Below are 15,525 nucleotides of genomic sequence, written 5' to 3' on the forward strand. Positions count from 1 at the left end.
TACTACATGGAAGCTCCTGTCAGGCATCATATCGGCTAAGATGAACAGGCACATGGGTCAATACATGAGTGGGACACAGAAAGGAATTGGCAAGAATACCAGAGGTGCAAAACACCAGCTACTGGTAGACAGAACAATCAGCCGAGACTGCAAGACCAGACTGACCAACCTGTGCACTGCCTGGATTGATTACAAGAAGGCCTATGACTCGATGCCCCACAGCTGGATACTGGAATGCCTAGAATTGTACAAGATCAATGGGACCCTAAGAGCCTTCATCAGGAACTCAATGGGGATGTGGCGTACAACACTAGAGGCCAACTCCAAGCCCATAGCACAAGTTACCATCAAGTGCGGGATCTACCAAGGAGATGCTCTGTCCCCACTGCTGTTCTGCATAGGCCTGAACCCCCTCAGTGAGATCATTAACAAGACTGGCTACGGATACCGACTACGGAACGGAGCAGTTGTCAGCCACCTCCTGTACATGGATGACATCAAGCTGTATGCCAAGAGTGAACGAGACATCGATTCACTGATCCACACTACCAGGCTATACAGCAATGACATTGGAATGTTGTTCGGACTGGAGAAGTGTAGTCGGATGGTAACAAAGAGAGGGAAGGTAGTCAGAACTGAGGGGATTGAACTACCAGAAGGCAACATTGCAGACATAGAGGACAGTTACAAGTACCTGGGGATCCCGCAGGCAAATGGGAACCATGAAGAGGCCGCTAGAAAGGCTGCAACCACCAAGTACCTGCAGAGGGTCAGGCAAGTCCTGAGGAGTCAGCTGAATGGTAAGAACAAGATCCGGGCAATCAACACATACGCCCTGCCCGTGATCAGGTACCCTGCTGGGGTAATAGGCTGGCCAAAGGAGGAGATAGAAGCCACTGACATAAAGACAAGAAAGCTCCTGACCATGCATGGAGGGTTTCACCCCAAGTCCAGCACCCTGAGGCTGTACGCTAAGCGGAAGGAAGGGGGCCGGGGACTGGTGAGTGTCAGCACCACAGTCCAGGATGAGACAAGGAACATCCAAGAATACATTGGGAAGATGGCCCCAACTGACCGAGTGCTCAGTGAATACCTCAGGCAGCAGAAACCCAAGAAAGAGGAGGGAGACGAGGAACCATCATGGAAGGACAGGGCCCTGCACGGTATGTACCACCGGCAGATAGAGGAGGTGGCTGATATCCAGAAATCCTACCAGTGGCTGGACAAAGCTGGACTGAAAGACAGCACAGAGGCACTAATCATGGCAGCACAAGAACAAGCTCTGAGTACAAGATCCATAGAGGCTGGGGTCTATCACACCAGGCAAGACCCCAGGTGCAGGCTGTGTAAAGATGCCCCAGAGACAATCCAGCACATAACAGCAGGGTGCAAGATGCTAGCAGGCAAGGCATACATGGAACGCCATAACCAAGTGGCCGGCATAGTGTACAGGAACATCTGTGCCGAGTATAACCTAGAAGTCCCGAGGTCAAAATGGGAGATGCCCCCAAGGGTGGTGGAGAATGACCGAGCTAAGATCCTGTGGGACTTCCAGATACAGACGGACAAAATGGTGGTGGCTAACCAACCGGACATAGTGGTGGTAGACAAACAGAAGAAGACGGCCGTAGTGATCGATGTAGCGGTTCCGAATGACAGCAATATCAGGAAGAAGGAACACGAGAAGCTGGAGAAATACCAAGGGCTCAGAGAAGAGCTCGAGAGGATGTGGAGGGTGAAGGTAACGGTGGTCCCCGTGGTAATCGGAGCACTAGGTGCGGTGACTCCCAAGCTAGGCGAGTGGCTCCAGCAGATCCCGGGAATAACATCGGAGATCTCTGTCCAGAAGAGCGCAGTCCTGGGAACAGCTAAGATACTGCGCAGGACCCTCAAGCTCCCAGGCCTCTGGTAGAGGACCAGAGCTTGAAGGATAAACCGCCCGCAGGGGCGTGCTGGGTGTTTTATTTATATATATATATATATATATATATATATATATATATATATATATATATATATATATATATATATATATATATATATATATATATATATATATATATATATATATATATATATGTATATATATATGTGTGTGTGTATATATGTGTATACATATACATCCTCTTGTGGCGAAAGTAGATAAGAAGTGACAAATCACAGTCTTTGTGCCCTTCAATATCGGAACAAGGTGCACTTTGAGAAGCTTTGTCCTTCTGCTCTTACTGAAGTGTCAAGGTAATAATAAATCATGTTTTAAAAGGCAATGGAGAAAATGAGTAATCTCATGACAGCAGATGCTTCAGCTTACTTGAGGAGCTCATAGTTCTTCTCGTTCAGGCGGACAGCGTTCTCACGCCAGAACTTCTCTGACTTGTGTACAGGACTCCACTCCAAGCGGCCAGACTTGAGTTCAGAGCTGTACTCATCAAATGAGCTGTTGATCAAAAATAAACATCATTACCTCAGACAAAAACAAAAACTACTTTAACTGATGATGTGAAGAAGAATGATTTGCGCTGCACAGTTAAAGTACAGAAATATCATATGGACATGTTAATGGTAGCTGTATGAAAAGGATTGCACAAAGACACTTGACTTTTTATTCAAGCTCCATTTTTTAAAGAAATAATGGTTTAGTAAACTAACTATGAATACATGTTATTCATAAATAATCTTAATTAGGTACCTGAGATCCTGCACACTCTCTCCGAGCCTTTCAAGCAGGAACTTAATGTCCTCAGTGATGTCCTCATCATCATATTTCTGCTGCTCAAGGTTCTCGAGCTGCTTCAGCACCTTGCACTGAATCATAGCTAGTGCATACTCCTGACGAGTCTCCCTCTCCACCGATTTCTCCAGGAGATTCTGTCAAAGAAAAGATCATTATTAATTCGCTAATTGATGAGAAACTTAGCTGAGGTCTGAATCAGAAAGCAGAAATGACTCAATGAACGAACAGGCTAATAAATCATACTTAACTTTTAGTCAATGAAAAAAAAAAAATACTCAACATTCATGATGAACTGTTTAAGTAATTTATTGAGCTAAACCTCAAACATCTGCCTGTTGCACCTTTTTTGTTTTTGCCTGTAACAACTTATGAAAGATGAGAATTTATTTATAAATATACACTGTTACTGTCAGAAATGTTGCTATACGATCTATACTGTGTTGCTGTAATATTCCTTTGTTTTAAATCACAATACAGAAATCAATGAGCAGGAGACCTCTGCAGCATCATTATGCATTTATTTATGTGTTCATCATGATTTTATGACTGAATCACTGTGATGACTAGACTGATATTTGAGAAATCGGTTGTGCGTGTTTGGTCATTTTATTCAGGTCCATTTTGCAGTTGATTTGTTTTCTATATTTTCATGTATTTCTCATTGTAGTATCGTAACATTTCATAATACCCATCCTTAACTAGGATTCAAATTCAGGTGTTGTGAGTGAGTGTGAAGAGAAAGAAAAGTAGAGTTGCCCAGCAACAAGAACACAATGTTCAAGTATTATAAAAGCTATTTCTGACGTAAAATCTGCGGACAAAGTTCTCGGAGCCTGGCCTCAGGCTTTAATGGAGAGAAAATTGTGGTGGCAACACTTGGAGTGACTCAAAAGAGAAGTGGCTTCTGCACTGGAACTGAGATAGAAGAAATCACTCCATACCTTGATTGGCCCCTACAGCTAACACTTAGGGAAAAGCTATGACTAGGTCAAGGTCAAAGTCAAATGTATTTATATCGAATATTTCCAACAGCTTCCGAAGTGCTTTACAAACTAAAAAGCAACTAAACAAGGAAAATGCACAACAACGACAATAAAAATAAAAATATGAAGAAGAAAGAACAATACAATAAGAAAAAAACAAAAACAAAAAAACTAAGAACAACAATGACTGAGGCTGTTAAAACAAGTGTCTAGTGTCTTCACTATTAAAAAAGTTCCAGCATTTGTGCAGCTTTAATATATAGCAGCAGACTATTCCAGAGTGTGGGACCTGCCACAGAGAAGGCACTGTCACTGCGAGACTTAAGTTTAAGCCTTGGAATGATAACATTAGTTTTGAACTAGACCTCATGGTTCTTTCTGGAGCATGAATAGATAGGAGCTAAGATGGGTAAGAATAGACTCGCCCATTTAATGATTTAAAAACAAAAGGTAAAATTTTAAATCAGATCATATAAGTAACAGGAAGCCAGTGTAAAGAGGCAGATGAGCTGGAGGCGACTGGTACAAACTGAAATAAAGAGAGTTGTAGACGTCCAATCTGCAAGTAATGAAGAGATGAATAATGTGTTCAAAGGCATTAGCTGGAAGGTGTTACCTTGGCTAGCTGTCTCAGATGGAAAAAGCTATATTGGTGCACTCACCTGCCTACACAATTTAAACGAACCATCAAGGTACACGGCATGGGTTTAACATTTGTCTTACAATGAGTGGATAAAGTAACAGAGTTGCCAAACATTCATTTAGGTTTAAAAAATTTAAGGACATCCACTGTTTAACATCTCAAAAGGCAACACAATAACAGCTGAAATGAGTCTATCCCTGCTTTTAAAGGCAACAGATCTGCAAGTCATCTGCAAAACACGGAAATGAAAGGCTATACCGTGAAAAAATAGACCCCAGTGTCAACATATACAGTGCAAACAAGGCTGGATCTAAAATTGGGCCTTGAGGTACACCATAATAAAGAGGGGCTATGTTCAAGCTGTAGGGGGCCATGTTACATAAAAAGGTCCTCCTAGATCAGTGAGATCAAAACCACTGAAGAACAGATTCTTTCAGGCTACAATGTGATAGGAGGATATCATGGTTAACCATGTCGAAGGCTGCTGTAAGGCCCAACAACAACAGGGTAGCAGGGCTGCCAGAATCCAGAGTTAAAAGAATATAATTAAAACCCCTTAAACGTGCTGTCTCAGTGCTATGTAGTGACTTAAAACCAGACTGAAACTTTTCAGACTATGAGTAGACCACTTTCTCTAAAACTTTTGAAAGAAAGGGAAGCTTTGAAATGGACCTGTAATTAGCCTGAGCAGCTGGGTCCAGTATGTGTTTTTTTTAAGAAGAGGATTTTAAAAAGAGCCCATTTAAAACATGATGGGACACAGCCTGTAATAAAAGAAGTGTTAATTAATCTCTGTATAAAGCTGAGCACACAGGGGTCTGAGGCGGTGGGTGATGAGAGGGGGCCTAATAGCTGAAACTGTGTCGCTCAAAATTGCCTAAAAATCATCATACATACTTGGTGAAGGTACAGCACCAAATTATTACATGGACTAATAATATGATTAAAAACATTAAAAAGTAGACACTAAAACTATAGAATTAGTATTTAGAGTGTTTACAGTAAACACTTTACTGTAAACACTCTTGGTAAACAGAGATACCGTCCTTAAATACCTGTAAAGAAACATACGACCTATTGTTTTCCCATCTCCTCTCAGCACGGCTGCATTTATGTCTAAGGGTGTGTGTATATTCATTCAAACAGGGTTCTGAAAATGGCTTAGAGCGCTTAGTCCTGAGTGGTGCGACTAAGTCCAAGATATCAGTGCAGGTGGAATTAAAACTATCAGAATTGTCCTCGACACTTTCACAGACTGAATTTATTATCCTATAATGAAGAAATGTGATACTAGATTGAGGGGCTATTAGATGATTGCGCGCTTGTCTTTTATGTGCTAGAGTGCATGACTTATCTAAAGAGCAGCGCAACGTTATAGTGAATATCGCAGGAAAATGACCAGAGAGACACAATTCAGATATTTCTGTCATGTACACACCAAACCTCTGTGATAGCACTAAGTCCAGTGTGTGACCTTTTTTATGAGGGGGGCCAGTGACCCACTGTGTCAGGTTAAAAGAGTCCAGAACATTTAGAATGTCCTTGACCAGAGGTTTAGACTCACAGCAGACATGATTGATGTTTGTTTGAGTGTTTGGTGGCAACGAAAACGGATGTTGAACACTGTACATATACCTCCACCCATACCCGAGGTCCAAGGGAGGCTGAAGAATGTGAAGTCTGGAGGAAGAAGTTCAGAAAAAGCTACAGACTCACCACAGTTTCTGTCAAAAACAGAAAACCAAGCTGCTGAGACTTTGTCATTAAGAAGTTGCTTAATACAAATGTCTTGTTTGATGGTGATCTATTATTTAATAAAGCTATTTGAAGAGTGCAGATTTTGACATCTGAAGCACAAGCATAGGCAAGGCTGCAAAGATTTGTGAGATCCATGCTACATCCACAGGACCGAGGCCGCTTAGGAAAACAGGGAACCAGAAGAAGCTGATCCAATGTTATGGGATCTCCAGGGACAACATGCAGGATCCATCTAAAGGTGTACTCCACTGGTCCTGTAGTTGCATGAGAAGCACAGAGGTAAGCCCCGACTCTGATGAGTGTACCAGCCCGTTTTCCCTGTTTCCTTGGGAGCTTCTTCCAGGGTGTGGCATTAGGGAGTTGGCACAGGTATGTCAAAAGGTGGTAAAGCTTGTCCTTGCGCAGTTTGTTTCAGAACTAGACCATAAGATGCTTTGATCTCTAAAGGCAACTGGTGATCACACACGTAGTACTAAGACATTTAGAGATATTATAGAAAGGAAGAGAACTAACATTAATCAAGACAAAAACTGACAGACACCTTGCCATGTGTTCTGCTGGCACCATCTTTTCTGGCACCAGCAAATGTGACTAATATATCACAAATGTCTTTTAAGAGTAACCTGCAATGTCTTCACAAAGATCAAACAGTCAAGTCACTCCAAATATTTAGAGCCTAGTTACCACCTAAGGAGTTGTGGCTACAAGAAGGTTCAACATTTTTAGGCCTTAACAGAGTAGTCAAAACAAAAGTTTTAGAGTCACAGTTAAACTAATGCTAACACATCACAAACGCAGCAGTTCTGCCTTTGAGGATGTGTTCAAGGACTTCCAGATGGTCTGGATAATAAGTCACTTTCCTCATCCCATGTGGTGAGCAGAATCATTTGCATAATTAGGACATTTGGGACAAATAGCAACATGCAGAAAAGCGCTGAATATTTTTGTAAAATAATCTCAAAATAATCTCAGCCTTCCCCTTGTTGACACCCAGAACCCCTGGGTGTCAACAAAGAAATACCCCATTTGTTGGTGAAAAACAATGTCTTGTAGCTCTCAAACGCACACACCATACAGCAAGTTGACACACTCATAAGAAAACCCGCTTAACGTAAAGATGTATCCATGCACCACTGCTTTTAATTAAGTGTAATGTAGTGAAGTTCCAATGAAGAAAACAAAGCCCCTATCTTTCACGGGTGCATTTACCAAAACCTTCATGTGACATCTCTACTGGCAGGAGTGTGATGAAAAAGCTGTGGGCTGAAATTAAAACCAGAAACAGATGCAGCGATTGAGAACACGCATAAAACAGGACATAAATTTGGTGTCAAATAAGTTTCTTTCAGCATAAATGAAAAAAAAAAATAAAACAATAAAAACATTGTAATACTGACTCAGATTACAATGACATCAGTGAATACCTTCCTCAACTTTAGGTTCTAAAATCAGCTCTGAGCTCATGTTTCAATCATGTAATCAATGCCATTTATAACACCATTGTGCTCTGAGCAAGGTCACTGAAGCTGTCTGGGTTGAAAAAAATGAAAGCAACGCTATCACTGAAAAGTTTTATTTAAAGATCCATATTTCCCTTTAGACATTTCACAGAGTAGAAAAGATTTTTTGTTTAGTATTCAAGATGATGTGTGCTGAGGGTGGTCAGGTACTGCAGGCTATCAGTTATACTAATGTGTTAAGCAGAGGATCCTTACAGTCTGTGTCATTAGTATGCTGTCTGTCTTTTACAGAAAAAACAAATCATCTGCATAATATGTGTAATCATTCAGGACTACGTAATTATTTCTATACTTTTCCCAAGAACAGTAGCGAGCTTGATGAAGACCTGAAAGCTACTCCACTGAGTGCATTTCCTATATGTTCCAGACTTGCACTGGTACCCTGTCAGAATTATTAACTCTGTGCAGTTAAAAATTACATTAACATTAGCTAAAAAATGAGGCCTATGCCATTAATTCAGTTTTGTCAGTAGCACACTATAGGGATTTCATTACCTGGCATAAACAAAAAACAACAAAGTCCAGAACACAGCTCTTAGGACTACATTAAATATTCAGTAGATGTTTTGAACAATCACAGCAGGGAGCTGAAAGGGGAGCATAGTCATAAATTGCATTTATGTATCATTTATGGCCCTGCTTCTTTATAGGCAGCCCCATCTGTTGATTTAGAGTTGCCATTTTCGTTTCCTCTTCTTTGATAAAGAGCAGAATCCAATTAGATGCAAATATGCTGTGCCAGAGTCTGAGAAAACGCATGCTCTATATCAGAATTAAAGTGCTGGTAAGAACTATGTGTTAACAAACGCTTTTCCATTTACTCATCCAACAGTTACACAGTCATGTTTCAGGCCACCTGATGAACCTGTAGTCCAGCCTTTTAGTTCTGTTTTAGGTTTCCACTGACTTGAGGAAAGTATATGTGTCTTTAGCTGCTACACACTCCACTACGCTTTCCAGCTAGTTGCTGTTTGGTGTTTATCATGTAGGCTAAAGTGCTTTGTTTTGTTTCCTGACAAACAGCAGTCAGCTGTAACAGGGTGACAGGGTGAGACGGGTGAGAATCGACCAAACATTAAAATTGGGAAAAGCTGCAGATTTATATTTCTGTTTGGGTTTGTGATCACCACAAGAGAACCCTTTCACTGTGATGCATTGTTATTTAATATATTCTAACTAATTGTAGCCACTCCACATACTTGATAGCTCTAGGTTTTCCCCAAAACAGAGGACAAAGGACAAAGACAAAGCACAGAGAAAATGCAGATGCAGTTGTATCAGTGGGAAACATACAATGAGTGAAAAATTCTCCACCAACCCTGAAGGCAGCCAGAATGATTCGGGTGACCTTCTCCTTGACAGACTCCTGGAGGATGTCGGACAGGGCAGGCACTACGTTGTAACGTCTCAACTGTTCACAGAGCTGAGGACTGAAGGCCAGGAGCCAAACACAGAAGATCATCTGGTACTGGAGCTGGAAGCCACACTTGTTGCTCAGCACTGCTGTGATGCTTAAGCAGAAAAACAATATAAATAAATAAAAAGTAAAATGGATCAAAAAAAGTGAAAAGGGAAAAAGACCAACGTTTATCACTGCTAGCTGTTTACTAATAGGAGAGCTTTCACAGCTGTGTCCCTACACGCTGCTCTTCCATTATCTGTGATGATGGCTGAGAATGAGATGTTCAGTCTTTAAATAACAGAAGAGTTGTTCAAATGGAGAGTATGGTACTAATGATTACAAGTAGACAGAGTGTCATACATTTGCAGAAATAGCTGTAAAATGCAGAGATGTGGATCTCACAGATGTGCGATAATTATGTGATACAGATTAAGCAATGAGGCATTGGTGAAAGATGATGGTAAATCATGCATAATTTTTACATTAAATTTTGAACCTTTCATGTTCTGTCTCACTCAGTTTTAGTAAGCATGAACCTGCAAAGTTCTCGATTGTTTGAATGGCAATTGTACAGTAATATCTGAGGGGGACTCTTCAGCACTTTGCTTATTTTTGGTCAGTTACAGACTAATTTGTAACAAATATGACGAATATGGTTAAAAGTACATGTGAAATTGTGTGGCTCTGAATTTTGTTTTGTTTTGTTTACATATCAAGTTTCATTTATTTTCGTCAGGGCAGAGATTGCACCTTCTTCACAGCAGCACCAAAAGCTACATCAGATCTTTTTTAAACAAAATATAAACTTGGTATAGAGTCAGTAGTTAATTTTTCATACTGCTTTGTGCTGTCTGGACTAAATTTTTCACCTTATAGTGTGTCTCTTATATAAATTAAGTCAAATGCAGATGATTAACAGCCAGGCTTTATACTACAGCCTTACTTATGTTTGGGTAAAAGGTAAGTCAGAGGTTTGCCCTACTGTGACTGGCTGTTAGGTTATTAGCTTATCCAACCATCAGACAGGCAAAGAGTCCTATCAAGAGAATAATTTTACATTGAAACAGTGGATGAAGTGGATATAGAAATATAGCTGAAAAGCCAGTAAAATGTCAAAATTTCATGGCTCCTGCTCCTTCAAATAGGTGAATTTTCTGCTTCTCCTTTTAGTCCTTTTGTTCACCTAGAGATGTGGCTTGTTGTCAGCCAAAACGGGCATTGTGATGCTGTTATCTTGAGCTCTATTTCCTGATTTTTTATCTTTCAGTGGTTTTTGAAACTTACTTGATCGGAAGAAAAGTAGTGTGAAAACAAACAAACAATAAACCAGCTGCTGCACAACCTTTTCACATGTTTATATCATTAATTGCCTAACAGAGAAAAAGACATTTAGAAGACCAGAGAGGTTCTACTAATCGACTCAATCAGGAACCAAACCTCGATTATCGCATACAGGAAACTGAAGTGAAATGGGAACTTCAAAAACAATTATGCCATTATAAAAAAAAATTCCCATGGTACAGAGCCTTTATCAAAATATGTCTGTGCCAACTATCCATCATTACTCAATTTTTAAATATTTTTTAGCAACTTTAAAGAACAACCTTTTCCATAAGCTCTTAGTCTTTACAAGATATTTAAGTCTCACAGTACAGCAGAAGCAAGATGATCACTGGTGACTCAAGGAAAAGCAGAGCAGACATGTATGAATCAGGAGGACAGCTGAGATTAAAACTATATTTTTGAAAAGAGCAAACAAAGTTACGATGCTTTAGCAGCAGCAGCACTGTGTCATGACATCCTGACAGAGACACTCTACAATACTACTTTACATGATGTGACTGTCACTGTCATTATTCTTCCTTTCAGTGATTCTTTTCAATCTAACTAATGTATTTACAAGAATCCTAAGCATAAGCAAACCCATGATAAATCAGGAACTGTATTCATATTGATTCCAAGGGCTATTTCAGCAGCTTAACCAATGTTTAAGTCAACCTTAATACATGCTTCACTCACCAGTTAACTCCATCAGCCTCCACCCAGGCAAACCTATACTCATTGATCCTCAGCATCAGCTGGAGGCACCCAGCTACACACTGGACATACTGAGAGCTCTGCAAAAGACAGTGGCAAACATTTACTTAAACATGAACTAAAGCCTTAGCAGTGAAACCAGGAGAAAAAAAACCCAAAATGTTAGAAAGTCAAACACATTTAGTGCAGCTCTGAAACATGAAGAAGTTGATGATCATGGACAGCACATTGAGAAAAAAAACAAAAAAAAAACAAAACACTCCAAACTTTGCATTACAGTCACCTTTCAAACCCCAGGCATCGCACATGCAGTCTTTTCATATGAGTCCATCAACACATGCTAGATCACACACCAACAGTACAATACAGAGCAGCAGGAGGGAAAACGCTCATCACACCTAAGCAGAATAATGTAAATTGAGATTAGAGTGGAAGAAGCTGAGAGGAGAGAACTGATCACATTAATCTGTTATTTTAAAGAGGTTGGGTAGAAGCAAAGAAGTCCAGCGAGAGAAACAGGCAGCAGTGAAGAGAGAAGGAGCGGGGGTTACCTGGCTGAAAATGCAGAGAAAAGATGACGATCAATTGTTAGATAGCCATGTACATATTTCTGAGCATACTTATCAGAGTAATTATATACAGTGGGGCAAAAAAGTATTTAGTCAGCCACCGATTGTGCAAGTTCCCCCACCTAAAATGATGACAGAGGTCAGTAATTTGCACCAGAGGTACACTTCAACTGTGAGAGACAGAATGTGAAAAAAAAAATCCATGAATCCACATGGTAGGATTTGTAAAGAATTTATTCATAAATCAGGGTGGAAAATAAGTATTTGGTCAATAACAAAAATACAACTCAATACTTTGTAACATAACCTTTGTTGGCAATAACAGAGGTCAAACGTTTACTATAGGTCTTTACCAGGTTTGCACACACAGTAGCTGGTATTTTGGCCCATTCCTCCATGCAGATCTTCTCGAGAGCAGTGATGTTTTGGGGCTGTCGCCGAGCAACACGGACTTTCAACTCCCGCCACAGATTTTCTATGGGGTTGAGGTCTGGAGACTGGCTAGGCCACTCCAGGACTTTCAAATGCTTCTTACGGAGCCACTCCTTTGTTGCCCGGGCGGTGTGTTTTGGATCATTGTCATGTTGGAAGACCCAGCCTCGTTTCATCTTCAGAGTTCTCACTGATGGAAGGAGGTTTTGGCTCAAAATCTCACGATACATGGCCCCATTCATTCTGTCCTTAACACGGATCAGTCGTCCTGTCCCCTTGGCAGAAAAACAGCCCCATAGCATGATGTTTCCACCCCCATGCTTCACAGTAGGTATGGTGTTCTTGGGATGCAACTCAGTATTCTTCTTCCTCCAAACACGACGAGTTGAGTTTATACCAAAAAGTTCTACTTTGGTTTCATCTGACCACATGACATTCTCCCAATCCTCTGCTGTATCATCCATGTGCTCTCTGGCAAACTTCAGACGGGCCTGGACATGCACTGGCTTCAGCAGCGGAACACGTCTGGCACTGCGGGATTTGATTCCCTGCCGTTGTAGTGTGTTACTGATGGTGACCTTTGTTACTTTGATCCCAGCTCTCTGCAGGTCATTCACCAGGTCCCCCCGTGTGGTTCTGGGATCTTTGCTCACCGTTCTCATGATCATTTTGCGTGCAATAATCCTTTCTGTCATCGTTGTATTTTTACTCAGTTGTATATAGTATTTGTATTTGTATTCTATTTTTATCTTATTGTATATTTATTTTATTTTATTCTACTGTATATAGTATTTTATTCTATTCTGTACAGTTGTGTACTGTATTTATTCTTATTGTATTCTAATTTTTGCCTCATAACTTTTGCACTGTCCACTTCCTGCTGTGACAAAACAAATTTCCCACGTGTGGGACTAATAAAGGTTATCTTATCTTATCTTATTTTGACCCCACGGGATGAGATCTTGCGTGGAGCCCCAGATCGAGGGAGATTATCAGTGGTCTTGTATGTCTTCCATTTTCTGATGATTGCTCCCACAGTTGATTTTTTCACACCAAGCTGCTTGCCTATTGTAGATTCACTCTTCCCAGTCTGGTGCAGGTCTACAATACTTTTCCTGGTGTCCTTCGAAAGCTCTTTGGTCTTGGCCATGGCGGAGTTTGGAGTCTGACTGTTTGAGGCTGTGGACAGGTGTCTTTTATACAGATGATGAGTTCAAACAGGTGCCATTCATACAGGTAACGAGTGGGGGACAGAAAAGCTTCTTACAGAAGACGTTACAGGTCTGTGAGAGCCAGAGATTTTCCTTGTTTGAGGTGACCAAATACTTATTTTCCACCCTAATTTATGAATAAATTCTTTACAAATCCTACCATGTGGATTCATGTATTCTTTTTTCACATTCTGTCTCTCACAGTTGAAGTGTACCTCTGGTGCAAATTACTGACCTCTGTCATCATTTTAAGTGGGGGAACTTGCACAATCGGTGGCTGACTAAATACTTTTTTGCCCCACTGTATTGTATTAAAGATATGAGATATAAAATGGTAGGATGCTGCTGCTGTGCAAATGCTTTTTATATTTTTCCTTTTTTATTTCAATGTTCAGGGAAAGATGTTTGTCATGCGCTTTCTGTTTTAAAGAGAACTAGCTTACAGCATGCAATTTTCAATTAAACAGTTAAAAACAAACAGTGGCAGCAAACACCATGCCGTCTAAATGGAGAATTCTTTCTAAAAGCGTCTCATCAGCTGACTCATTTCTCCAACCATCTGGAATTAATAATGAAGATCTTGAATGCAGGAAGAAGATGGGGCAGAAACGGGGAGGAGAGAAAAGATGTGAAAGTCCAGTGACAGCTGACAGATGCCAGCTTGCACAAACCCAGCATTTTGGTTTCTTTAAACTCTTTGTATGGGAAGCGCCAGGATGGTTGAAGCTGCACTTCACTCATACTCACTTCACTGGGAGAAATAGTTCCTGCTCCAATGCTTGTTTCAGGACCTGTACCGTGTAGATTCTAATGAGAAATAAACAAAAGAAAGAGGTGCAAAATTGTTCAAAGGGATTCACTTCAAGCCAAGGTACAGAGGCAGTGGACTCTACACGGTATGTAATTCAGGGACAGCAGGTGCTCACTGATTGGTTGCCTGGGTGCTGAGGGGGAAAGGAACATCAAATGCAATTTCAGGAAGCAGTTTAAAAAAAACTTGCAAAGACAGAAAGTGTTAAAAATAAGAACAGTCACAAAACCATGCTGTTGTCAAAAGTTGGATATCTATAAAATCTGAAGACAACTTTGGGGCTATGCTGGAAATACTGGCATACAATGGAGAAACTAGATGTCGTTTTATCAGCCTACTCTTTATTGCATACATCTGCCAAAGCATCGCTAGCACCTACAGAGCATCTGTCAATGGAAAAATCTCAAGGTCTGACAAGCCTGTTCAAACCCAATATGAATACATTATATTTCAAACAAGGCTTCCACTGTGAGCCCAAAACCTGAATAAAATGCTGACAAAATGAATAGGTGGAAATTATGAATTACCTTGGCTTTTTAGAGAGTTACACTCTGGAAAAAGGGAGTAAATTAAACCCCACCGGTGAAAGAGGAGCCCAGTGTCTCGAGAAGCTGAGAGCCAATATCTGAGATGTTAATAACCCATGAAATGATTCAGGAAAAAAAAAGTTGGAACCATTTCATGCAGCTCCAAAAATCGATTTGAACACTAATGTTCAAACTGAACCAAATCGAAGAGTGCAAATGAAATGGATCTTTACTAACCAGCATTATGAAATGTAATTTGTGCAATGATTTAAATGATCTTGCAATATTCATAGTGAAAATGAATGTTAATGAGAATAAATGTACTGTTTTAGTCACGTTCATGGTGTTTCTTAACTTTAAACATCAAGCAACCTTACTATATATACTACTACCAATACCAGCAATTATACATACACGCAACAAAGAGACAATTAACTGTACAATAGTGTAGCACAAAAATTAAATGCTTAAAGGTTCTTTCTCCACAAGCAGTTAATCACAATCTATGTGACCTTAAAAACTGAAAACAGCTTTAAAACTCAGATTTAGAAACTATTTTAACATTATATTTTTTGCAAACAATTACGCTTCATTTACCTGTGAGCTGAGTTGACTCTTGATCCAGTTGAAGTAGTAGTTCAGATCACTTCCTTCCATCAGATCGCGGCCCCAGGCAGCCAGCTTAGCGATGATCCTCGCCGCCTATTAAATGAAGGAGGATATTTTACATCCATATTGTCTGCTAGCAACAGAAATTTACAGAAAATCCTCAATAAAATATAAAGTACTGACAGATCACGGTGTATGTAATGTAAAATATGCTATTTGTTATATTACTGTCATACCAATATACAGGGAGTGCAGAATTATTAGGCAAGTTGTATTTTTGAGGAATAAT

At 40.2% G+C, this 15,525-nt stretch overlaps 1 protein-coding gene across 1 annotated transcript in view; it reads right to left on the minus strand.

Annotated features, from left to right (window-relative positions):
• The window catches only part of atp6v1h (ATPase H+ transporting V1 subunit H), a 38,545-nt gene that overhangs the window by 14,449 nt on the left and 8,571 nt on the right, over positions 1-15,525 (minus strand). Inside the window, exons 6-11 of the mRNA XM_085377612.1 lie at positions 15,225-15,329; positions 14,037-14,096; positions 11,060-11,157; positions 8,957-9,149; positions 2,690-2,868; positions 2,312-2,437 (exon numbers count right to left, since the gene is read on the minus strand). Of these exons, the coding sequence (XP_085233738.1) occupies positions 2,312-2,437; positions 2,690-2,868; positions 8,957-9,149; positions 11,060-11,157; positions 14,037-14,096; positions 15,225-15,329 (761 nt within the window). The remainder of the gene's footprint in view (positions 1-2,311; positions 2,438-2,689; positions 2,869-8,956; positions 9,150-11,059; positions 11,158-14,036; positions 14,097-15,224; positions 15,330-15,525) is intronic.

This window comes from Diplotaxodon limnothrissa, linkage group LG18, assembly GCF_057381915.1.
Source record: "Diplotaxodon limnothrissa isolate DT_005_m linkage group LG18, D_limnothrissa_male_GT1.1, whole genome shotgun sequence".
Lineage (NCBI taxonomy): Eukaryota > Metazoa > Chordata > Actinopteri > Cichliformes > Cichlidae > Diplotaxodon > Diplotaxodon limnothrissa.